Source organism: Gouania willdenowi, chromosome 16 (assembly GCF_900634775.1).
Source record: "Gouania willdenowi chromosome 16, fGouWil2.1, whole genome shotgun sequence".
NCBI lineage: Eukaryota > Metazoa > Chordata > Actinopteri > Blenniiformes > Gobiesocidae > Gouania > Gouania willdenowi.
Window position 1 is genome coordinate 7,769,597 of NC_041059.1, and position 27,442 is coordinate 7,797,038.

A 27,442-nucleotide genomic window follows, 5' to 3' on the forward strand; every position below is an offset into this window, starting at 1 on the left:
TGGCTGTTACAATTTAATTTTGCTATTGGCTGAAAATGGTGGTTTGTAACATTTTTGGTGGCTTCTTACATTATGAACCGCCACTGTTGGCCCCGCCCCCTCTAAAACCTGTGGACTCTGTAATCTGTGGCAAGTACTGTAGGTTGGGTTGAGAGGATTGAGTAGCTAGTTAGCATGGCATAGATTGTTGTTTGGAGATTTTGCAGTATAAACTGGGTGTGTCTTAACTGCTCCAGTAGCCCTACCCATAAACAAGGCCATTGTCATTCTTTTGGTGGTTTTAAAGCCCTGTTTTGCTCCGTCACCACCTCTCCTGACTACCCACAATAGTCAGTACTTTCTCACTTTTCTGTTTGTATGCGAGTTAAGGGCACATTAACCATCCTGCTGCGTCGACATCTTTTTATTTTGATTTTATTTTGCCCTCATCGAAACACCATCTTCGTCCTGTCCTGATGGATCGTCTCAACACCAGGGGCCTGTTAAAGAAACAGTAGCAGACAAGAACGTTCACAACCCAAAGTCTGTTAAAAAGAGTCTGTGCTTGGATAATGACGACAAAACCCTTTCCACGGTGGAAAATGAGACACTAGAAGATCTGGAGCTGATAAACAACGAGCTCACACAGCTTGATTCTTCAATGGTTGGGGAAACAGAAGATCTGAAGGACACACAAACCCAACAGGACCAGGAAATAAATGGTTTTAGTCCTGAAAAGGAGAACACTTCACTCCTCGACTCTCAGCAGATGTTCATCCTCCAACGTTCTCAGGTCCAAAATGACACTTCTGTGGTTGACCAACTGGGGAAGGAAAATGCCAACCTTAAACTGTCTCTGATAGAGGCCCAACAAGCATCAGAGGCCCAACAGAAGCAGTGGGAGAAGGAAAAGGCCAGATTATTGGACACACAGAAGGAGAATGAGACCATCTTTGAGCAACAACAAGAGAGGATTGACCACCTCAAACAGACACTGGAGAAATCATCAGAAGACGTTAAGGTGCTGAAGGAGCAGCTGGTGACAGAAAAAGATGCTCAACAACAGCAAACCAATCTGAGGATTAAACTCAAAGAAGAGGAAATCTCCCGCCTCAGCGTTTTATGGGAAACGGCTAAGTGTACGGTCTCCATCCAAGCTCTGGAACTGGAAAATAAAGTTACGTTCACGAATATTATCAGAAGATAGAAGACACAGACTTGGAGCAAAATCTGGACTGGAAGTTGAGTTTATTACTGACTAGTAGAGTTTATTAGCAGTGGCGGCTGGCCAATAGAGGGCGCTAGGGCGCCGCCCCACCACTTACCATGTTTGTAAGAGTGAGACATAAAAATTATAAAAAATAAAATGAATTAAAAATACTACGAAACAAATGTGTATTTATATAATCAGAATAAATATTATACAGATAATAATGATGATGTGTGAAGTTGTTTTGTTCATCTGTGTCTGATTGGTGATGACGTGTTTCCTGTTTAGGGCGCAAAAATCTTTACCGTCCACTCTCGGTCAAAGTTTTGCATTCACAGTAACTCCTCTTCAATACGAGTCAATGGAGTGTCTGTGGGCGCAGTTTACCTGCGACCAGACCAGTGTTGGTCTGAAAAGTAATTAGTTATAGTTACTCACTACTTGTTCCAAAAAGTAACTGCGTTAGTAACTGAATTACTCTATAATAAAAGTAACTCATGACCAAGGAAAGTAACTTTTTGCGTTACTGTTAAAAAAAAAAAAATGCTATATGTCAAACAATTCAGATGTGTTGTTGTGAGGTGCTTCATTAAATTTGAGTCGCTCACAACAGATGTGGACAAAGTCTTCAATCCTGGATATAATGAACACGTCACATACACGTTCTTGTCTTTGACCACAATTAATTTAAAGTAGTGTTTATATCGTCACCTTAAAAATGACAACTTTTCATCAGACTGCTCCACGCTCACCATCTCTGCTGCTTTATCCAATCTGCAGTGTGTGTGTGTGTGTGTGTGTGTGTGTGTGTGTGTGTGTGTAGGGAGGTGGAGTGTACCACAGTGCTGTCATTCAGCCAGAGTCTGCTTCCTGATTGGCTGTCCTCCCCTCCTAATGTGGTGGGCGGTGCTGACAGAGCCACATGGAGCCGGTTGAGTATCATCTCTGTGAGTCTCTCAGCCCGTTAGTCACATCCATCCTCTGGTGGAGACGCAAATACATCGTCATCAGCGGAGAAATGAGAAATACTTTGAGCTGAGACAAGTTGCTGTGACTTTTCTCAAAGATCACAGAGTTTCCACCTAATCTTTCATCTTTGTGCGTAAAACCTTTGGAAAGAGACTTCTTCTATTTATTTTTTTAACCAGCTGGAGAGGCTGATAAAAGGCTTAATGGGAATATCTTACTTGGCTTTTTATTTCTCTAAACAGACCTGACTTTGTCAACATTTTGGTGTATTTTTTACGCTTCATTTTTTTAAATCTCCAAGTTGTTTTTTAAGGCTCCAGTTGCAGTTTTTCATTAGAAGTCTATAAAGCGGTTTGATGGAAACATGACCGAAGCTGGACCAGGATCGGCTCTACTGCACTTCTTCCTGCTGCTTCACCTGTCTCCGTGGTCCCGGTGCGCTCATGCCGGGCACGCGGTGCGTTATTCCGGGCACATATCGGAGAACTCCCCGGCGGACACACCGGTGGAAGGGCTGATCTTTGCGGCTTCAGGGTGCCCCAGTGCTCGGCTCAGTGGAAGTTATGCATCGGACTTCAGGGTCGAGCACCGGCGGAGACATCCGGACTCCCGTGGCTACCTGGGTTTGGTGTCTGCCAAAACTTTGGATCGGGAATTTATCGCCATGTATGAGCTGGTGTTAGAGTTTTCTCCTCAGTGTGTGAAGAAGAGACAAGTCTTAGTGCAGATTGAGGTGACGGACAAAAACGACAACATCCCCCGGTTCACCGGTGGAAACCGGACGGTAGAAGTGGACGAGCTGACGCCTCTTGGAACGGAGCTGGTGCGCTTTGACGCAAAGGACGGAGACGCGGAGAGAAACGGTCGCGTTTCCTTTTTTGCGTCGCCGGAGTCGCACCTGCTGCACGTGGTTCCTCAGAGCGGACAGGTGATGCTGGTCGGGTCCCCGATGGGGGTCAGTGAGCTGACCATGTGTCTGTACGTGAAGGATTGCGGGGATGTGGCTTTGATCGGTGAGCCGGTCTACCTGCGCGTCCACGTCCACAGGTCCAGCAGAGCGCGGCGGAGACCCCGGGCTCTGTCTGAGGACCGGACCTATACAGTAACCGTCCCGGATGACGTCAGGGTCGGGGATCATGTTTTTACGGTTCCAGACCAAAGGTTTGAGCAGCGGAGGTTCGAGGTGGTGGCCCAGGACGGGTCTCCGGTTCAGATCGAGCGGGACACGGGGCGGTTGTATCTGGTGCGCGCTCTGCAGGAGCCAACGGAGGTGGTGGTCCGGATCCACAACATCAGAGGTGAGGAAGCGGGGTTTTTTCTCTCCTTTCTCGATCTGTCCGTGCGTAAATACGCAGATGGAACCAAGTTTACGCACAAGGTGTGATCCACAGCTGCTGTACGTCACGTACCATTACAGTAACAGCTTGCATGGAATGGTTGGAACTTTTTTTTTTTTTTTATAAACTCACAAACTGAGTCTAGTTATAAGGACGTTGGTCCTGTGTGTGTATTTTTAATTAGATCACTGGTTCCCAAATTGGGGTACCCCTGGAGTACTTGAACATCTCTCAGGAGGTACAAAGAAACATTTGTCTGTTTATTTTTTAACATTATACTTTTTTTTTTTTTTTTTTTTTTTTACATGCACAGATTTTTCCCCTCATCCACCAATAATAATTTCTTTAACTCTTTAAAATACAACAAAAGGTGAAGTTCAAATTCTAAAACAAGCAAAACATCAAATAATAAATGAATAAAAAGGCCTAAATTCAAGGTTAATGTTGGTCGAGACACAAGAAAGAGTTTAGATGAGACACAAATAAATAATGTATAATATTACTTAAGGGGTACATGCGATAAGAAATAAAGGCTGTGGGGTTCATGGGGCAATAAAGATTGGGGAACACTGATTTAGATCTTAGGTCAGTGGTTCTCAAGCATTTTTGGATCATGATCCCATTTTGATATCACAAATTTCCAGTGGCCCCAAATAGATTTTTTCTTCTTTTTCTTGAACAACCAGTATATTTATATTTGAGAAAGTGAAAGTATACAATACAGTTGTTTAAGAGAATCAGAATCAGAAATGTTTTTTAATGGCCATGTACAGCTTTAAGGACAGTACAAGGAATTTGTCTTGGTAGTTGGTGCACAAAACAAACAACAACAAAAAAAAAATAAAGAAAAAAAACAAAGAACAACCCAGCAACAATAATAATAATAATAATGATCAATATTAAGGATGAGGGATAAATAAAGGATAGATAGAGAATAAAGGATAAATAGGATAAATATAAATATATATATACAGTGCAGCAGATAATGTCATCATGGAGGTGGTGATCGGGTGGGGGGGTATCAGTGGGTGACTGAGGGTGTGTTCATGTGGATGGTGGCAGAGGGAAAGAAGCTGTTTTTGTGTCTGGAGGTTCTGGTCCTGATGGACCAAAACCTTCTTCCAGAAGGGAGAGATTGAAACAGTTTATGACCGGGGTGGGAGGGGTCGGCCACAATCTTTCCTGCACGCCTCAAAATCCTGGAGGCGTACAGGTTCTGGAGGGAGGTCCTGCAGATTGCAGCCGATGACCTTTTCTGCAGAGTGGATGATACGCTGCAGTCTGGCCTTGTCCTTGGCCGTAGCTGCAGCATACCAGATGGTGATGGAGGAGCAGAGGATGGACTGGATGATGGAGCTGTAGAAGTTCACCATCATCTTTGTTGGCAGACTGAACTTCTTCAGCTGCCGCAGGAAGTACATCCTCTGCTGAGCTTTTTTGATAAGGGAGCTGATGTTCAGCTCCCACTTGAGGTCCTGAGTGATGATGGTCCCCAGGAAGCAGAAGTACTCCACAGAGCTCACTGTATTTTTCAATAATTATTTCTAATGGTGATGTGATTCTTGGGTAAACCTGACTTGCAGCGTGCATTACAGTAAAAATATCAACATCCATTCTTCTATGAATCAAAACTCTTTGAGCTTTTGACTTTTTTTTTATCTCCGGCAAACATATTTAGCATTCGTTTTTGCAATAATTTTGCATAAAAATGTGATTTAATTAGATATTTGTTGGTATTTCAGAGTTATAGGCTGATAATGTGGTTATTTGTAAAATGTTTATGTTGATTAATGCACACTGTGCTGTTCTTTAGTTCTGGTGAAACATATTTCTGGAACATGTAAAGTTGACCTCATTGTTCTGTAACAACATAAATGTTTATAGTACACACATGCAGGGATGGATCACAGATAAAGAAACTCTGGCCAACGTCGTATGTGAAGTGAACTTCAAATATAAAAGAGTCGTGTTTAGAGGAACTCATGACAAGGAGGGTCTGTCTGTGGACTCCAGATTCAACAATGATAGCTGTGTTTTTTTTTTCTACAGCCTTATGGTTTCAGAAATCAACACTTTTAAGGGCATAGTAGTCATCTTCCAGGATTGACTTTCCTCTAAATTTTATTGCAGCTGTGTTCAAACCTGGTGGTTTGTGTGTGTTTTGGCTTTTTTCCAGATGAGTTTGAATCAAACTCAACGGTCAACCGCCTGCTTTCCACTCCTCCATTCATACAGAATATGGCCAGTGGTGTGTGTGTGTGTGTGTGCGTGCGTGCGTGCGTGCGTGCGTGTGTGTGTGTGTGTGTGTGTGTGTGTGTGTGTGTGTGTGTGTGTGTGTGAATATAATGACCGTTTTGTTTGAGGTGGAGGAGAGTAAACGCACCTCAACACACTTCACACTTAGGTTTCACTTTTAAAACATAGTTAACACACACACACACACACGTGGATCTGTCATTTCTTTTTTTTGTATGAAACTGCACCTAATGGTGTTGTGGTTTGTGGTGATTTTGTGAAAACTAAACATTTTTGTGATAAGCTGCGTTTCCATTATTGTTTTTTGCAAAATAAAAGCGATATTTCTAAAGTTTTTGACAAAGTACAGTTGCGCTTTGAACGCGTTTCCATTAAAAGTTGTTTTGAGCTGGAAATTTCATCATGTTCACCATGTTTTCTTGGAGAGAAGTGGTCATGTGACCAGGTACGTCCTGTGATGTGTGTAATTGAGGAAAAAGTGTGTCCATTGTGCTTTTACGATATATTTAAGTATTGAGACATCTAAAAAACCTCCTCATGAAAGCATAAAAACTCTTATCCTGTCTATATTAGTCAACTACCTATAACGTATTTAGTCATCTAAAATCATGAGGTCATTTTATTCCAGCAAGTTAATTTTGTCTTATTTTTCAATAAGAGTCGAAAACATGTCAGATCAAAGCAAATTTCCTGAACAAAGTTGTCTGAATAAATGAAAATTTAACATATTGTTTAAAAAAAAAACAAAATGAACTTGCTGAAATTATTAAGCGGAAGTAAAAAAAAAAAAAACATCAAAGCTATCAGCAGATGACTCTGAAGAAGACTGGCAGTTGAGAGTCAAATTACGTTAGGAGATCTAAGTAAATTTCCTAAAATAAGTTATCTGAATAAATGAAACCTTGCTAAATGGAATTTAGTTGGCTAAAGCTAGACTATAACTGAAATAATATTAATGATTATTACATTTAAATATTACACTGGGTTTGAAGTTTTGACCTCACAGTAAACCCCCCCCCCCAGGTTGTCACTTTTGTGTGGAGCTTGCCTCTTCTCCTCATGTCTTTGAGGTCTTTCTCCAACAGTCCAACCATTATCTGTCAATCACTCTAAAGCTGTAGAAGCTCTGTTGAAACCGCAGACGAGCTTCAACCCCTAAAATGCTCTAAATCACCAGTGAGGTGAGTGTGCTGGTCAATAACCAGTCTGAAATGGCTCGGTGTCTGGAAGCTGTGATCTGTTTGACAGGATGAAATGACGTCCAGATGCTCACAGCTCTGGTTCAGCCCAAAGTAAATGTTTAGTCAAAGCGCTTTAAGTCCTCACATCTGGATGGAGACGGTTGGCGACCTGATGCCATGGTCGGATCTGGCTAATCAGGCCAATCCAAACGGCATCTCTGCTGTTTATTTGTAGAAATTAGTTGTGTTTGCTCACCTGGGGCCGCCCCCACATCCGAGGAGCATGTGGCCCCGAAAACAGACGCAGGGCCACGGACAGGAAGCTGTGTTTGTTTTACAGCCGAGCTGGTGAGATCTGGTCAGCTCTGGTTTGTAGAGATGGGGGTGTGGGGGGGGGGTTGACACAGCACTGAGCTCGCTGTAAACTGTTGGTCACAATGATATTTATAAAAGGAAGCAAATCAGTCTAGGCAAGGCAGATTTATTTGTATAGTGCATTTCACACACAAGGAAACTCAATGTGCTTTACATGATCAAAAAGTGCAACAGAAAACATTCAACAGCTTTAAATCAATAAGGACATGAAAATTGGCAGCAAAAAAACATGCATATAAATTACACGCAATATTTGTAAATAAATATTATTTTATTTGCTTTTATAATTGTTTTTATTTACTGCCATATTTAAAGTTAAATATAAAAAAAGTGGTAAAAAGAGTTCAAAGTATCAATATTGGAACAATTATTAGGAACAAATTATTTAAACTGGCAAATAATGGGCATGACAATTTGTGAATGTGGTTAAATTGGCAAAATTAAGCATGAAAACTCTGAAAAGAGGTTAAAAGTGACAATAATGGGTCAACATATGTGACGTTAGGTGGGAAAAGTGGTGGAAAGGGTTTATAAGTGCCCAAAATGCAGTGAAAGTGTAAAAAATGTGCAGAAAAGGCATTTACATTTGATTTGGAATGGGGGGAATGTAGCAAAAATGCATTAAAAGGAGCAAAAATATGGCAAGAAAAAGTAATGAAAATAGGTTAAAATATGGCAAGTTTGGTATAGTGGCAGAAAAAGGGTAAAAATAAGCAAAAATGGGCTGAAATTGTTCTTGAAGGCATCTGGCGACCCCCTCCCAGTGTCTCGTGACCGCAAATGTGTTCTCAACCTTACCCCAAGGTTGAGAACACTGTTTTACAGGATTATTCATGAAAAATGATTCATTTTAATTTTCTTTAAAAAAATATTTACTGCTACCTTTAAAGTTAGATATAATTCCTAAACAATAAAATGTTATCTGCGTATATAGCTAACGTTAAGAGGTGTGATCGCCTGATTGCAATTTAAATTATTATTGATTTAAATGACACACAATCTTAAACAATTGTATTTCTATACTTTCACTGTGTGAAATAAAATTCTAGTTTTCAAAAACGATCAAAAATTCTAGAAAAAAATAATGTCTTTGGTGTCACCAGAAATTCTCGATATCAAAATGGGATCACCATCCAAACAAGTTTGGGAACCACTGCATTAAACACTGTTTCTTTCCATTTATTTACAAGATGAGATTATTTAAAATGCGTGTTATCACTCGTTCATTCCATCATTATGCTTTATAGTTGTTTTTAAATTGTTTTCTAAGCAAAATGTTATAAAGATGTGAGCAAAGGGGTTGGTTATTTGACAAGGGGGGTACATGGATGCAGAAAGAAGAGAAAGGGGGTACTTGAGTCAAAAAAATTTGAGAACCACTGTCGTACGGTATAATTCTATATAAATCTTTTACCATGCAAGGTCTTTGGTCCAGAAACTAGACAGGGTAGGGGGCAGGAGGGGGTTTGGTTGACACAGCACTGAGCTTGCTGTAAACTGTTGGTCTGATTGAAGCGGGGGTCTTTCTGCCTTTCGTCGGCTGTGATTAGGATCTGGAGGAACAAGGATTGAACAGCAGTCGCCGTCTGATGAGAGACGTCTGTTGGACTCTGATTGCTCTCCTGGCTCAGCAGCTACACACTGTTTAGTTTAAATCATTAGTCAGTCTGAGGCTGAGCTCAGGCTTTGTGCTGAATCATACTTTCAAACTGTCTTCATGCACAAACACAATAAATTGCACATCTTCATGCAAAAAAAAAAAAAAAAAAAAAAACTTTCATGAAACATATCTTTGGATCAATATAAAAGTTGTAAATTGTGAGCTAGTTTCTTTTTACACACACACACACACACTTCTCACCTCCTGTATATAATAAATAGTCTGCAGACAACCTTCAGAGTACACACAGATGTCTACATCATCTCTGCACACACACACACACACATACGCACACACACACACACACACACACACACACACACACAGCTTGAAATGAGTGAATTCAGCTGCTGAGATCAAGAAAAGCAAATTAAAAAAAATGATTTAGTGGAATTTAAATGAAAAATATTAAAATCAAGCACAAGAATACAACTACTGGAGACAAGAGACCAAAGACCAAGGCTTTCCTCTGTAGCCCTTTATAGCAGTGGTTCTCAACCTTTAAAGGTAATAAAGGTCCCAGAGGGGGAATAAAGGGGAGATATAACCCCATCCATAAAGTCAGCAACATGATGGTCCATTGTTCTATGAATCTGTGATAACCACATTTATTTATGTACCTGAATAATATCCACTGTTATCCAGGAAGTTTATTATTATTTGCGACCTAGTATATAGTCATCGTAAAGATGTCAATCCTTGTTTCAATCATCAATTGAATAGAAATGAGTTAAAAGTTGCAAATAAGAGTGGCCAAAAACCAACGGAAACAGTGGTAAAAAGTGTTCAAAGTGTCAATGTTGGAACAATTAGTTTAATCTGGCAGATAATAAGCAGCATGACCAATCGTAAATGTGGTTAAATTGGCAAAAATAAGCATGAAATATGGTGAAAAGAGGTTAAAAGTGACAATAATGGTTCAATATATGCGACATTAGGTAGAAAGTGGTGGAAAGGGTTTAGATGTGCTGAAAATGGATTGAAAGTGGAAAAATGTGCAGAAAAGACAATGAAATTTGATGGAGAGGTGGCAAAATATATTGCCAGGCCTAGATTAGACATTATATATATATACATAATAGTGAGTTCTTTCAGCTGAATTCATATCAATACTACGTAAAATCACACACGTTTGTTGTGAATAAATGAAATAACACCTTCTGCCAAAATTAAACTTCTAATTAGATTTTTCTTTTTTTAAATTATGAAAACAAAGGCAAATGAAAGCTTTTTGACATAATAACTGATGATGTAAGATTCTTTATTGATCGATCGATCCACCCACACATGGTACACTACACAATCCTTCATATACTTGTCTGTATGTCACTGTTGTTCATAATACGATCAACAACAGAAGCCCTGCTAAAGCAGAAATATGAGATGTGGCACCTTAGTGAATACTGATGATTGTGAAGGAAACTTCTCCAGCTCATTAATTGAAAATAATGTGTTTATTTGCATATTTAAATGAGAAAATCATTCCTGTTGGCTGCGTTTGATGCAGCGGTGCTCACCGGCGGGGCTGTTCTCTCATTAAACTGCAGCTCTGCTGTTGTTAACTACTATTAATTGTTTGTGCAAAAATACACACAAACTTATGCAAGAACACACCACGCATGGCTTTGACCTGTTAGGCTTTTCTAACATTTTTATTTATTTATTTTTTACTGGACGAGCCTGAGGTTCTACACACACATTATTCTCCTCCTGTTTATTCTTTTGTCTTTATTTCTGGATTTTGCCGAAGGCTTTAAGCAACCTGCCACAGCGACACATTAGCGTGTGTGTGTGTGTGTGTGTGTGTGTGTCCATATGAGACACTAAACACAATAGGACTTTGTCCTCGAGGCTGCTGAGCTTCACAGTGATTGGGTGTTTGTCATTGTCACATGCTCGATCACGCTGCTGTGGCAAATTCTGTTTATTTGCTGATATTTCTTGTGCATTTCCATTTGCCCATGTGTTTACAGTGCTGCAGGGTAAATGATCACAGTTGGTCAGAATGACCTTTTTAAAAGGAAGCAAAACAGACATGCATATACATTATGTGCAATATTCATGAAGAATGAGTAATTTTATTTATGCATTTATTTATTTTATTTACTGCCTTCTTTAAAGTTAAATATAACTCCTAAACATTAGAATGTCAACTGCATATATAGTTAAATGTTAAGATTACAATTAAAATAAGTATAATGCAAAATTACCATAAGGTGTTGAAAAGCAATTAATCTTTCCTTTTTTGGTATTAATGAGTAATGTTCACCTGTGAGTAGTAACTGCAGTCCATAGGACGACCGTGGGTCAGTCTGTCGACCAATAACCGACGGGTTGGGGGTTCCAATCCCGCTCTATCCAAGTCATTGTTGTTGTGTCCTTGGGCAAGGCACTTCACCCACATTGCCTCGTATGAATGCGGTGTGTGCGTGAGTGTTGGTGGTGGTCAGAGGGGTTGATGGTGCACCATGGCAGCCTCTCTCAGTCTGTCCCAGGGCAGCTGTGGCTACAATAGTAGCTTTCTGTCTTACGTGAACATATCCAAATATGTAATTCTATATAAATCTTTCAGCATGTTATTTTTTTTTTTCAAAAAACAATTCCCGACCAAATACAATACTAAAATTGGAATAAGTTGTCATCTATGTTACTTAAAATTAGCCCGATACACTGAATTCATTGTACGGTAGACGATAACTAGCTTGCATTAAATTATCGATACAATATTTTTGGGATCGGAATGATAAAAAAATATTGCAGTTGGAAAAATAAGTATAATATGTCCAAACTTTTTACACTGCGTAGTCAATAGGAATGTATGGTAATCAAATTTAAAAAAAAACATAATCTACTCTAGTGTGTAGTAGATTGTGTGGATTTTTTACAACATCTCCACCCTTATCTCACAACATTACCTGTACCCTTGACGATACATCTTCTGATGTTGACTTATGTCGATATCTTGTCGCACAATATATCGTTTCACCTTTACTTAACATGACCTATCAAATACTATATAGACGTGTGCTTAGCTAACAGGACAAGCTAACGACACAGTTTGGCTAGCATCACACCAAAAGTCACTTTAAAGTCAAGCTAAGCAAAAAATATGTATTTTAAAAAAAAAATTAAACATTGTAAAACGTTATTGTTTTTGGATATATACATTTTTGAAAAAAAATGTTCACAAACTAAATGATGCACTTAAAATGTGCACGTGTTGGTGGCGCTACGGGGTGTGTAGTACGCTTTGTGCTGTTTCTCTCCTCCATCTGCGTCCTGATTACTGTGTAACTTTCCATCGCTCGTCCCTTTCATTACCTCAGTGTCTCTCTGCTGCTCTAATAGCTTATTGACAGCCAATCAGCTGTAGCCTGGGGCAGAATGGCCAACCAGTGACCAAATAGGACAAGGTCACCTCATCTATGGCTGCAACTCGAAACATGCACAGAATGCAACAACGTGCTAGAGTTGTTTGAGGTACGGTGGTTTCTTAAAACCTTTATAAAAGTTACATTCTGTAATTTTTCATTTTATGCACATTTTACTGTTCTTTTCTTCTTCTTCTTCTTCTTCTCTTTCTTCTTCTTCTTCTTCTTCTTCTTCTTCTTCTTCTTCTTCTTCTTCTTCTTCTTCTTCTTCTTCTTCTTCTTCTTCTTCTTCTTCTTCTTCTTCTTCTTCTTCTTCTTCTTCTTTTTTATATTAACATAGTTTGATAAATTGACTCAATGTGATGCATCTGTGTGTGCGTCCCAATGGTCACACTTTCAGTTGCCATTTCACACTGTGACATTTTGGTGGGTAGTTATTACAGTCGTTTAATCCATCAACAATGGTCTGTCGTCATACGCAGTGTTATCACATCATCGTTCCCACAAAGTGTTCGCTGTTAACATAAAAAAGGTTTAATAACATTATTTTTGGGTCTCTAAAATGTTTTTTTTGATTGGATTCAAGTCCAAATTAAAGGCATTAATGATCAATTTTCATTCGCTTTGGCAAAATTTTAAACATTTGCATTTGGTTCATAATTGACAGAGCTTTATGAAATTTGACCCCAGATCGAATCTGGATCTCACATTTCATTGGGATTTTTTGAAAAAAGTGTGGGTGCTAATACATTTGGACCTACTGTATTTTGGTTTTAATGTTGATATAATTTCCTTCCAAGTCTTTAAAGTGTGAATGATCATGGTACCATGATCAGGATCACTGATCCAGAAAACTACTAACATCTGGAAAAGAGGAGATTTGCGTTGACGCATTGTTTAATGTTGTAAAGTCCATACTTGAACTGCTGAGCACAGTGTAACTTCATCATTTACATTAATGAAGAAGAATTGCGCAACAGAAGAAGAACCAACCTAAAGTCTCAAAGGTTTGGGACCATTTCACTGAAAACTTATACTACACACCTGAGGTAGAACTAACATCTGTGACATGAAACTAACAGTCATACATACTGTTTTATGTATTATATTATGTACATTATATTAAGAATTGTATTTTTTCGAAAGAATTTCGGAAAACTGTAATGAAAACATTTGACCACTAGTGGGGTGGAATGCTCCTCCTGCCCCTCCACAAACTCCACGTTGTTCTTGTTTAAATTTGCTTAGAGAGTTTAAGTTCTCATTATATGTATTTGTATATATAAAATCATAGATGACCAGTGACTCAATATGATATGATTTTTTTGGTTAGATGATTACAAAATACTTGGTGTGTTTCAAGAAAGGAACCTTTGTTATATCAGATTTTATTTCAAAAGCTTTTGTAATGTTATGAAATGTTAATGTAAACCATTGCAACTGAACTTTCCAGTGTCTTATAAGCCAATGAGTGTTGGGCACATTGTGTGCATGACACGAAAATAAATTCAATCAATCGTCAATATGAGCTGGAGACAGGTTTTTATAGACAAAAACTGATTTTTTTTTTTTTACACAGTTTGTCATTTACAGTGAGAGGAAAGTACAAGAAAGTAGGACTTAATAGCTTAGTGAAAAGGACCAGATTTATTCTGCAGAGTTTTTTTCTCTCCATCCTGCATGAACACGTACACACACTGTTGATACATGAATCTGACTCAGATCTCTCAATCTCACTGTGTGTGGATGGAGGGACGAATGGTGCAAAAGAGAGCAATAATCCTCAGTCAGACCCAGATTTTACTTCTCCATGAGGAACTCTGCAGCTTTGTTTATTACAGTGCATCAAAAAGTACTCCCCCGGCCCCGCCCCCACCCCCAGCCCCATCTGCAGCCAATCATTTCTCACACACAAACAAATGCACACAAACTAGTTAACTGTGAATTGTGCCAATGTTGTTAACGTGTGTGTGAGATGATGCACATCTGCTTTCTGTATGCGCACGCACGCGTGCACGCACACGCACACGCACACACACACGCACGCACGCACGCACGCACGCACACGCACGCACACACACACACACACACACACACACACACACACACACACACACACACACACACACACACACACACACACACACACACACACACACACACACACACACACACACACACACACACACACACTTTCTCCTCTGGGCTGTTGTGCATCATGGTGTCGGTGTATGTGACGATTAGCAGGAACATGTCAGCACTCTGCTGTGCTCTTACAGCTGTTTAAGAATAGTCGAACAGATTAAATAATAATAATAATAGTGATGGTGCTGCTCTTGTGGCCAATGATGCATTGACTTTCACTCAAACTCAAAAGATTTCCTGTGAATCCAGCACACGTTCCATGCTTTATTTGTCATCCACGACCTGTTTCTAGTGTTTTCTTATCGTGTATTTGATTTGTTGTATTATAATGTTCTATTTTTGGATCATATTGAGTAATAAGTCTCTGAAACATGTCATGTTTAATGTTTAGCACTCAAAGATCTCAAGTGTGACAGATTATCTTCAATATATAATACAGTTGAAAACCTGCATTATTTCAAGTCGGTCCCATTCAGGTAGCCTCAGTTAGGTGATTGTGTTGCTATTGTTGTGACAATGGACAATAGAAGAACAATAGAGGTTTTTTGCTGTATTAAAACTGGAAAAGCTGCTGAAATGTGCACAGAATTTTCTTGTTTTTGCACATACTCCCTGTGCTTGAATGGGTTTTCTCCTATACTCCGGTTTTTCCACCTCAATCAAAAAACATGTGTGATAGGTAGAGCCTCTGATTTCCCATTTCAGAATTTCTCAAATTTGGTTTCTGGGTATGCTACCCATTTCAGTGTCATGTTACACTTTCCCGTTTCGTTTCTGTTTCCTAATTTTTTGTATTTTAATACATCTGAGCCTTAAAGCGTCTTCTGAGCAGAGTTTGAGACCAAAAACATGCTTGGATAATGAATAAAGCTCTTTCAGCAGCCCAGTCAGTTATAGGCCTATACAATATTATTTCATGTATGAGTGGGTTATGAGTTAAACATTTATTTTTTTTAATTTTAAATAGTGCATTGTTGGAATGTCAGTGTTCATATTTTAATTGACTTATTCTTTGAAGTATTAGTATTGATTTATAAAATTGCAATGTTTTAATTTTAGTGAGGTTAGTACACATTCAGAGCCATAAATGCAATGGGATTGTGAATTTGCATAATAATTTGTTCTGGTTTCTTGGTTTTCTCATTTTCGGTTTCGGCCAAGAATTTTCATTTCGTTGTATCCATATTTTTTTTCGTCCAGTTTTCACGATCACGGCCCTATAGGTTCAGTAGAGTTAAGCTGTAGAGACAAATGTGTCTGTGATGGTCTTGGTCCAGGGTGAGTAGGTTCTTCTAAGCAGTGAGGATCAGAGAAGTGATTAGAGGTAATTTAGAGGGTAGAGATGAACAGTAATGAGTCTGAGAGCGTTGTCGTGTTTCTGACCTACGTTGATTCCTGCGGTGTGGAGAATCACGTTAAAACCCCTTAACGTCCCCAGAGTCTCGGCCCTGTCCATCAATCTTTACTGTGCCACTCCTCTTTCTCCTTCTCTTTGTCCTCGTCTTCCTCGCTCCACTCAGCGTTTGCTGTCATCCTCAGGGGACAGCGTTTCTCCATAAGGTCAAAGAATGGCAGAGAGATGAAGCTTCCTGCACTTAGAGCCAAGGTCGCAATGCCGATTAAAAGTACGCTCAGCAGCTTAACGCCAACAAATTCCTCTCTTTAAGGCCGTCAGGTGCCAGTTTTTAAACTATGAGCTCTAAATTAACCTTCCACACCATCACTAGGGCTGTCACTTTAACATCTTAATTGTGATTAATTAATTACAAGAAAAATTTACGCGCTAAAAAAAAAGCCATTAATTGCTTTTCTTCTTTTAGCACTCCAAACAGTGCGGAACCTTTCTCATCTCAAGAGTTCCTGGTATACCCATAATACTGATGCACTGCTTAGCTTCTCAGCTTCGTTTGTGTTAATTTTGGCTTATAAAAACATTGGATGGAAAACAAAAGCCAAGTTGTGTACAAATTGTGCAAGAAAGAGTTTGCTGATCATCGGAACTTTTGCAGCCTCTGCTACCACCTCAATGCTAAACATGTAGCAGCTAGCATGGACAGCAAGCACAGAAACCCAGACAGTGCCAACTGCAACATGCACGCCGTGTCTCCAGTCTACACTGGACAAGTTAACAGGGTTCAGAGCCAAACTTAATAGCACTGATGTTTTATTATCCCCTGCCACAAAGTGGAAGAGGGATATACAGTAGGTTTGGGCTCCGTTCATCCATGCGTTTGTCCGTCCGTCCGAGTTAAATGGGAGAGCTTTTCTCAGAAACTGTTTAAGGTAGGATAACCAAATTTGGGGTGTGGCTTCAGGGTATCAATACCTTGATGGAGATCGAAAATGAGAAGCGCGCAATTATTTTTTCCAGAGTTATTGTCCTTGTTCCTTTTTTTTTTTTGGCGGGGGATGTTGATGACTATATCTTCTTGTTTAATTTGTATTTTCTATTATTTGAAGATTGACAAGTACACATCAATATTCCTCCCTGATGGTCTAAACCAACTTCTATTAGAGTGGGGGCCACAAAAATGTGATAGTCTGATCCGAGGGCCACATTATCAACAAACAGTGAACATTTAAAATAATGACCAATCTGAGCATTAATACAGGGAAAAACAAAGGTTTTTTTTTATTCATTTAGTCTATTTTCTTGTTAATGGCACATTTTTATTGCCTTTGTGTGTTTTTTGAGTCATTATGTGTGTTTGTTATATTTTCTGTGTTATTGTTGTCTTTTTGTGCATTTTTGTTGGCATTTTGTGTGTCTTTGTAGTCCTTTGGTATATGTTGTTGTGTGTCTTTGTTATCATTTTGTGTACTTCTGTTGACATTTTCTGCATTTTGCTGTCGTTTTCTCTTCCTGGAGTTTTGTATTATGTTGGGCTTCATATTACTCATATTCACATTTTTTTTTTTTTTTTTTGCAAGGCAACATGAAACGTGTGTGAAGTCACAAACCTCAGAATTTACTTTTTTTTAAAAAAATATTTTGTGTCTCCTTAACCAAACACATGTAATCCTGGATTTGCTGAAGTGACTGGCAAAAATAATCCGTGGCTGTCAACAGTAAATAAGAAGAGCAGTATCTGAACATGAAATCAAGAAATTGGGGGGGTTTAAAATTGAAGAAGAAGAAGAAGAAGAAGAAGAAGAAGAAGAAGAAGAAGAAGAAGAAGAAGAAGAAAAAGAAACAGGTTCTTAAGGAAAGCTTTGCATAAACAATCTCAGACGTACTTTTTTCTCTGAAGTTTGCAGCAGCTCTTGCACTCGCACTTCAGAATATATTATTGGCATCATCAGCAAACACAAACAGACTCCCATCTTGCTTATTTGATTGCTTATATCGCCCCTTGCCAAGCGGCTGATGAGAAAATATTTGGAATAGTCAACTGAACTTCATTTCCAGCAGGAATAAGCAAGAATTTCAATAAATTTCCCGCCACCTTCATCTTCAGACGTCCCTCATCTATTTATGTTGTGTCGTGTCTGAAAACTAGAAGACAAGAAAGCAGATGTAATGACTTCCATATTGTTCTGTTACTGTATATAGTCGTACATGGCGTTTGTTACAGGAGGGACATATGGGTCAGATGTCCTGGGACTGCTCTGTGACAGCTGGCCGTGTGTGTGTGTGTGTGTGTGTGTGTGTGTGTGTGTGTGTGTGTGTGTAGCAGATGGACTGGTACATCAGAGTATAAACACCTCAGAACTGATGCCATGCTGTGAGCTTGACGATAGACGTGATGATGATGATGATGATGATACTAGAACTCACACCGTGTTTCAGCTGAAGGTGACACTTGATGTGTCGATTCTACTTCCTTTATTGATGCGTTTTGAACAATAGGTGAATATCGTCTGTTGTTGTATTCAATGAAAGATGTTTAGCAATGGATCTTCGTGTTAATTGAATTGAATTACGGGCCAACATTAACCCGTTCACACGCTAATGGACACCGAGCTGCTGTGCAAAGTGCTGGTCGTCCATTGGGAGCCATTTGTGGAGCTGTTACTCTAACCTTTGCCAACACTGCTATGAGTCTGGGTTAAGTGTGAAAGGGAAAGTCCCTGCATCAGTAGCATCAGTAGCAGGGTTCGTAGTGGGTCAAAGTGTGAAACATGTCTTTAGTTTACTCAATCAGGGGCAGATTCACTAAGGCCCTATGCTACACATTTAGATAACTATATCCTGTGTTAATCTCCGTTACCGGGATTCAACTAACCAAACATTCCCTGTCAGAGAAAAGCTGTCTTACGACAGTCGATCACAACTCGCTAATTTAAGCCGTGTTTTCAGCCTGGGTACGTGTGCGTTCACATAAAAGGGGTGGAGATTGTAGCGTCTGACCAATCAATGGAGAACCTGGCAGAGCGAGCGTCTGCACAGGAGGAACAGCTTATCATCTTAAATAAATATAATGAATTGAAATCCATGAGGACAGAGAAGAGCAACGGTAGTGCTGCACACCAGGAGGCGGAGCTTTTATTCTCCCTCAGATCTGAACCACTGCACAACCTGGTTCCGACCAGGTTAGGTGTTGCTTAAGTTTAAAATTATGAAAAATTATAATCCATAATTCAGACCAAAAACAACGCTGTTGGTACAGAAAAGGCAGGAATGAAAGAACCCAGGCAGGAAGCTGCTGACACTGTTAATGTGTGAAAGCGTGAGATTTTTTATTATATTAATCCATTGGATGGGATATCCTGTAAAAATCATTGTTTCATTTTTTTACATTAGATTCATTAAAATGGACAAAAAACCTTAATGTTCTAAGAAAATATTCATTTTGTTTAAAAAAAAATTAAATTGAAAAATATGGTTGAAGTTAGTAATACAAATAGAAAATAGAAAAAGCTTTGAAAACATATTTTGAAATTTGAGTAGCAACCCCTTATAGTGCCAAAAACAATATAAAACTGTATATAAAAGCACACAATAAATAACAATATAAGTTAGGTATTGCACAGTTGTGGGTTAGTAGTTATTACACTGGTATGATTGATACATTTATAAAGAATGCCCTCCATGCTTTAAATTACCATCATGTAGACTACCATGAAAATGTTTAAACCTCTGGTCATAGCGCCCAGCATTAACATGCGTTCACAGGGTCGTCTCTCTGTTTATTGACGACCATGTGAAACTAAGGCTGTGACTAATTCATTCTAGCTCCTTTTATCCACTCTCGGATTCATCAGATTTTTTTTCTAAAATGACTGTGATCATTTGTTTATCCATAAAGTGATGAATGTTCCCTGACAAAACTAGACGGACCACACCAGTGGTTTCTTCCTTCTGACCCGACAAATGACAAATGAGGTCATCAAATTGAGAACACACATCAAGGTAGATAAGTTGACCTGAGTTTCATGCTGTTCTACACAATGAAGGACCTAACTTTATTTTGGAGTCACACAGTGCTTCTAGGGCAATAAAAGAAGTGTAAATGCCCATCCTACGACACATAAACACACATGCACGTGCACGCACCTCTTCAGCTCAGGACTGGTAATTCAATATGAAGCAGGTTTGCGTCTGCGACACCGGAGCCTGAAATCAGCTCTGACAGAATGAACCCTAGTCACGCTTACAGTCCCCGAGGCTGCACCACATTGTGTGCTTGTGTGCATGTCATTGTGCTAACCATTCCAACCACCATGGGCTGCTAACACCTAGCTGAGGTGTATGCATGCCATGTTAGCATGTCGCCTGCTTTTCTTCAGTGACTATGTTCAGTCTGTTTTATTTTATCTCTCAAGTAGATTCTCTATGGAAGCCTTTTTGCGTATTTTTCTCAAGTTTTTTTTTTGCCAACTTTTACTATCCAACTTCTTTTTTTAAAGTAATATCGCTGACGTCACTTGTAAAAGTTCAATTATTACCCGATGTACGGACATAGCAGTTGGTTTATCCTAAAAACATTTATCAACATTTTATTTGTATGTGACGAGCCATGGCAGTTTCAGAAACAAGTTGGCATGAGAGAAACAGAGAAAAAGCACCAAAAAAAACTTAGAAATTAGGGATCTACATTTTTTTTTTTTTTTTGCAAAATATGAAAGTCGAAGTTACAAAGAAAGAACTCAATGCTTCAAATAACCATATCAGAGGTTTTAAAACACACTTTTGTTAGTAGTTGGTGCCAATAAAGTACACGTTGAAGTAAAACACGTGGCTACTTAAGCATCTATTCTGATTATGAGTCAAATGCTGCAGCAGAATAAATCATAAAGTTTCTTGTTGCAGACACATAAATCACTTCTTTGACCACAGAAATAATCAATTTCAGCTGTAGCTCATTGTTTTTTTTTTTCCTTTCTCTGTCACGTTGACTCAAACAAGTGGAGAACATGTCAGCTCATCTGATGAAGGTGATACGAGTGGCTCCTTAAAATAAAACTGTTCTTTAACACTTGCGCTGGGCATTGATTCACCTGTATACTGAACGTAAAGATATAAATTGTGAATAAATTGCATGAAAACGGTTGAAACAGCTATTAACCATTTCTGGGGGGGTTGGGTTAATGCACATCCTTTGTTTCTGCCCCTCTGCCTGTTGCTCACAGGCATGGGTGTCAAATACGGAGCAGTTTGACCTCAAGTGGGCCAAGGGAGTAATTTCAACATTATTGTGCACGTTTGCATTTCTAGATTTTGAGACCAATTTATATAAGAAAAATATTTATCTAGTACTTTTTTTTGGGATTTTGTAAGAATTCTGTGTTTTTTCAACAGTTTGACATTAAAAATGACTGCAGTCATGTGATATAAGCACCAGGAGTGTTGAGTTCCATTTACACAATGATTTATGTACTTTTCATTTTTTCGTGCGGGCCGAATTGGATGCTCTTTGAAGACTATTTTCTCCTTTGTGGACTTTAGACAGTTACAATATTCAAAGGGCCATAACTTCTTTAAATATTATTTGATTTCAATGTGTGTGACACCATTGGGAAGCTTAGAATACACACACCCTCATGCTTTTCTCATGGTGTGTCCCAGATAAAGTGCAAATTGTGCTATTGTGCTAATTTGTAATCATAGCACAATATATACTTCATAGTCTCTGCAGATGAATGTCAAAAGTAACCATGGCTTCAGTCCTGAACCTGTGGCTCACACAGATGCATAAATGAAATATCCAACATATCTGACTATCGCTGCTGAACACTGTGTTCTCCAGGTGTGAGGACATTTTTATCCACATGCCTGCTGACATATTGATGCCACTTGTCAAATATGAATGCACCGCTGTGGACAAACAGAATGTATTCACACACAAGAAGAGAGGTGGTTCCTTCCTGTTTCCTTTGGAGCAGTTGGGTTTTGTGGTGTGATGTTCAGAGGATGAGGAGGATGAAGATAGAGGATGAGGAGGATTTTGAAGAGTAGCTTCTTGGCAGGAATGTGCTTCAATGAAGATACAGTATGTGACGGCCACTCTGTTGTCTACAATGTGATGGGGGTTTGAACCTTTAGCTTTAAGGGAGTGAAACTGACGATTTAACCAACCACATAGTTTGTGTCTTGCTGTTTTTTCACGTGTTTTTCTCTTTTAACTCATGCATTAATTTTGCTGGTCAAACGTATACTCAGCAAAGAACCTCATTGAACGGGCCATGAACATGCTTTTTTTGCACCAAACCTGCTTCATTAGAACCTCAACTTTTTACGTAGAAACGTTGAGTGGTGTGAGTTTGAAATGAAACCAGACGTGACTGAGTGATTGAGTGAGTCACGAGACGATAGTGTTGATTTAACAGTTCACCAGAAAGCCAAGTGTTGAATCCAGACATGCTCGCCAACTCTGTCGGAGACAAAACAACCTCTGTTTTTACACCACTGCCTGACGTTATGTACGTTACACATTTTAAAAGTCAAGGGTGTTAAACTCAAGCCGTAGCTTTTTATTTGGATTTTGTTCAAAATAAAATTTCAGTTATTGTCACTATAAAGTTTATGGCACAATATTGATTTAGTCGCACTTTTTTCCTTAAAGAAATGTGTTTTTCTGTTCAGCCCACCTAAGATTAAACTGGGTTGTAAATGGCCACTGAAATGCTTTAAGTTGATAGAAAACAAAAAGACTTTTCAGTTGAGTTATCTCAACTAAATGTATTAGCATCGAGTCCCTCAAGCAATCTCATCGCATTACAAAATACAATATAATTTAATGTATGAGTGGGGTCAAGTTATATATTTCAATTATGTTATTTTATATTGTGGATTGCTGGAATGTCAGTTCTAAATAAATATTTTCATATGATTTAAAATTTGAAGCATTAATATTAATTTATCCGATTGCATTGTTTTGATTTTAGTGAGGTTCGTACACATTCAGAGCCATAAAGCAAAACTTTGGTTTTCTCATTTTTAGTTTTCGGTTTCAGCCGAGAATTTTCATTTCAGTGCATCCCTAATATTGATATATTACTAACAAGCAGAAACTAAAGATAAAAACCTTCATCAAATTGAAAAAGCTAAAAGGTTATAATACCATCTGCTTCATTCTAAGTATATAATATATGTAATAAAACAGGAGAGACATACAAGTTTAAGTGAGATTGATTAAATAGTCTTTGTGTTGGATGGAATTGTTGTTACGTGTCCAGTAAAATGACCTTGCTGCACATGTGGTCGAAGCCTTTCTGAGTCTCAAACAAACAGCCGGTGTTTCTGTCATCGCGGCAACGCTGAAAACTCAGAACCTGCTTCACTTTGTCTAATGAGACGTGAAGAAACGGAGGTCTTCTGCTTAAAGGCTGTTTTATTTACTCTCAGACTCAGTCACGTCTGATGACAGACGTCATGTTGGGGGCTCGCAGCTGCAATATCATCTTATCTTCCAGTGAGTTGTTTTCTGTGAGGTCTAGTTCATGTAAAACAACCTGAGCCAAAGACTTCATGTCACAGAATGTCACTTATTCAAATATTATATATTTATGAGATAATAAAGCAGGTCTGTGGGGTCCTGTCTGTCAGCTGCACTAAAAATCTCCCTCCATCAAGAAACAATGTGACACGACTCTGTCAGCACACTTTCCTTGGCAGACTCCATTTCCCAGAAAACGTTGCTGAAAAGTGACTTCTCGGATAACGTGGTAGGTGTCAGATGTTTAAGATGTGATGACAGACAGAGGGAGGTGATGGATCGTGGTGGCTCTCAGCAGCCGTACGGACGCGTACCGACACGTTTCGGCAGAGACAGGGTGACGCAGAGCAACCTGTCACCTAAAGGTCAGGAGTGTGTACTATGAGGTGAATATCAGTCTGCTGATACAATGAAATCTGCTTATTTTGCTTTGTCTTTGAAAAACTTCAGAAACTTGGTTTTCAAATCAGAGCTTGTCACTGGACGTCATAGAGCCTTGTTTAGCCTTTGAACTCAACAAAAAAAAACAAAGGGGAGAAATTTTTGGGGCTCATCCATAAAGTCAGCAAAATGATGGTCCATTGTTCTACGAATCTGTGATAACCACATTTATTTATTTATCTGAATAATATCCACTATTATCCACCAAGTTCAGTATTATTTGCACCGTAGTATATAATCATCTTAAAGATGAAAATCCTTGTTTTAATCAGAAATAAAATGGGTTAAAGGTGACCAAAGATGGTGGAAAGGGTGGTGAAATGGGATTTTAAAAAAACCACAGAAATTGGTTAAAAGTTGCAAATTAGAGTGGCCAAAAATGAACAGAAAAAGTGGTAAAAAGGGTTCAAAGTGTGAATATTGGAACAATTAGTAGGGTCAATTAGTTTAAACTGGCAAATAATGGGCATGACCAATCATGAATGTGGTTAAATTGGCAAAAATAAGCATGAATTATGGTGAAAAGACTTTAAAAGTGACAATAATGTGTCAACATATGTAACATTAGGTGGGAAAATAGTGGAAAGCGTTTATAAGTGCAGAAAATGCATTATAATTTGATGGGGAAGGGGCAGAAATGGGAGTAATGTAGCAAAAATGCAATAAAAGGAGCAAAAATATGGCAAGAAAAAGTGATGAAAATAGGGTGAGATATGGTAAGTTAGGTGTGGTTGCAGAAAAAAGGGCTCAAAATATATAAAAAGAAAATATTTTTTGTTTCTTGAAGGCATCTGGCAACCCCCTCCCAGTGGCTCGTGACCCCAAATGGGGCCCTGACCCCAAGGTTGAAAACCCCTGCCTTAAAGGATGCTTTAATCCTTTCCTATAGTATTATTGGAGTTTCCCGACAGAAAACACTCAAAGCAAAGCCCCCAAACCAAGTTATTTCTTTGATCAAATATACAGTCTGTATTACACTTACTGTTGCAGAAACTTTAGCTTGGTTTTTTTTGTGTGTAAAGAATTTTACCTGATTTTTTTATTTTATTTCACACTTTTTATTATAAAACTATTTTGAGCTTGGTACATGTAAGATTCTATCCATGCTTCTCTGCATCAAGTCAAGGCTTGATTTAACAAAACTAGTAATCGAGTGAAATGCAATACATTTGTTTGTTTGTTTGTTTCATTCAAGACAATAAAAAACATTTCTTTCTCCTCCACATTGGAAAAGAAAAATAAGAAACGATGAATGAAAAGTAGCAGAAAAGGGTAAAACGTATAACATCTGCCCCTTCCATGAAAAATGTATTACATTAAACAAAGGCAAACTGCAACGCAGTCACAACTCATACAGTTACACATCTGTCTCATACAGTCAGATCCATAAATATTGGAGCATCAACACAATTCTCATCTTTTTGGCTCTTAACAGCACCACAATGGATTTGAAATGAAACAAACAAGATGTGCTTTAACTACAAACTGTTGTAATTCCTACATTGTTCAATGGATTTGGATGTAAATAAACTCAAATTAAAGCTGAAAGTCTGTAGTTAAAGCACAACTTGTTTCATTTCATTTCAAATCCATTGTGCTGCTGTTTAGAGCCAAAAAGATGAGCATTGTGTTGATGTTCCAATATTTATGGCCCTCGCTGTTTTTCATACATAATACATTTCACATTCTTTTTGAACGTATTAAGCGATCTTGATAATTTGATGTCATCATTTGGATACATAATACACATATATTTGTCAATATTTTTGATTTCTCGATCAGTTTTGCTCATTTAAATTTCCTATTTATTACATTTTTGAGGTTTTTTTTCTATTCTTATTCTTTTTTTTAAAGAAAACACCCCAATTTAAGTTTGTTTCATGTAAAAAGCAGTTCAGTTGCTATATATATACTGTATGGTGATGGATGGTACACACACACACACACACACACACACACACCCTGACAGCATGGTGTCTCACTGAGCCCAAAACAACCTTGATGAAGGAAAGCTGAACACAGCCTGGAGCTGAACCTCGTTCACCTTCCAACACCATAGGGCACTTCCTCTGTTTCACATCCACTCCTTCACCTCCCATCACGCTTCTCTCTTTATCTCCTCTTCACTCCTACATCCTCCTTTTTCTCCTTCTCTTCTTCTTTGCTCCCTCTCCTTCTTTTTTTTTTTTTACTTCTCTGTGAATCTTCATGTTCATTTGCTGTAAGCTTTCATCTTGTGACTTGTGTCTTTCTTCTCGTTCTGATCCCCTAATGTTTTTCTGTTCACCAAACATCGACCCACTCCACAGACTTTTCATTTTTGTCTTAATTATGAGCATCTTTGTTTTCTTCCTCCTCTCATATGTTTGTCTATCCATGCACCTAACGGCTGGACACCTTATTTACCTTTCATTCTCCTTATTTTTGTCAACCTCTTCACCCTCGTCACCCCTGCTGCTTCTTTCTTCTCCTCTCAACAACAAACATTGGTCTGTTTTGGATTCCACCTCCCACCGCGGCCTCCTCCTCATCCTCCTCTTCGTCAGGCCACACACTTGGCCATCTTTCCTCCGCAGTCATTCCTCTGCCACATGCACCATTATCACATTATTCTGTTTGTAACCGTGAGATAAATATTAGCACAGTAGCATAACAAGGATATGCAATGTTTGAAGTCGAAAAGTCTGGTGTATCATCTAAGTAGCACATGCTCACATGTGACGATGGATTCAGGAGGTCAAAGGTCAATGATCAAAGGAGTGTCTGGTGGCTTTGATCCCAGAGTTTGGAAAATGGGCATGATTTCCTCCCACTTAAGACCACAATAGATGTAATTATTTATCCTTACATATACAACACAAATATTGCAATGTGTCATTCTTTCATTTGGAATTCAGCTTTAGCTTTTTAACTATATTCATCATCATTATGGGGAAAGTTAAATTTAAAGATTTTAAGTGTTTGAACAACATTGAAAAGTTTTTGTATGCTAATTTGTGGAGTGAAATTATGGAATGAGAATGAGTGTGGAGCTGAAACAATGTTCAAACATAATTCAGTTTAAAAACAGGAATGAATCTGGTCACTAATCACCTGTTGTTTTTTTTCTGTTTTGAGGATTAGTTATGCACTATTTGTGAATGTGTAGAATGATTGTTTAATGATTTATGGGTAATTATGTGTTATTAGTTGTGTGAGATAATTTATCTATCTACCCACGCACCCACCCACCGACCTACCTAACAGTGGTATCTATGGTATCTATCTACGTATCTGACTATCTATGTTGGAGAGAGATAGGACGATACACTGAGTTCACAATACGATAGACTGGTGGTTCCCAAACTGAGGGCTCGCCCCCTAGAGGAGATGTGAAAATAATATTCATAATAATAATGCAATGGATTTTGTATAGTGTTTTATCATTGACACTCAAAGTGCTTTACAGAAGGCATTGTTCTTTCACTCCACACTTAGTGGTGGTAAGCTACTAATGTAACCACAGCTGGGGCAGACCGACGGAAGTGAGGCTGCGATATTGCGCCATCGGCCCTTCCGATCACCACCAACACTCACTCGCACTTGACAATGTGGGTGAAGTGCCTTGCCCAAGGACACAATGACAGATACCACTGGGGC

General features: G+C 38.8%; 2 protein-coding genes across 2 annotated transcripts in view; both read left to right on the top strand.

Moving 5' to 3' along the window:
- The window catches only part of LOC114477825 (dual specificity testis-specific protein kinase 1-like), a 47,857-nt gene extending 46,671 nt beyond the window's left edge, over positions 1-1,186 (top strand). The window contains exon 6 of the mRNA XM_028470448.1: positions 476-1,186. Within this exon, the coding sequence (XP_028326249.1) occupies positions 476-1,186 (711 nt within the window). The remainder of the gene's footprint in view (positions 1-475) is intronic.
- Positions 1,187-2,174: 988 nt separating this feature from the next.
- Positions 2,175-27,442, top strand: part of LOC114478434 (neural-cadherin) — a 159,028-nt gene continuing 133,760 nt past the window's right edge. The window contains 1 exon segment of the mRNA XM_074783833.1: positions 2,175-3,456. Within this exon segment, the coding sequence (XP_074639934.1) occupies positions 2,523-3,456 (934 nt within the window). The 5' untranslated portion in view covers positions 2,175-2,522.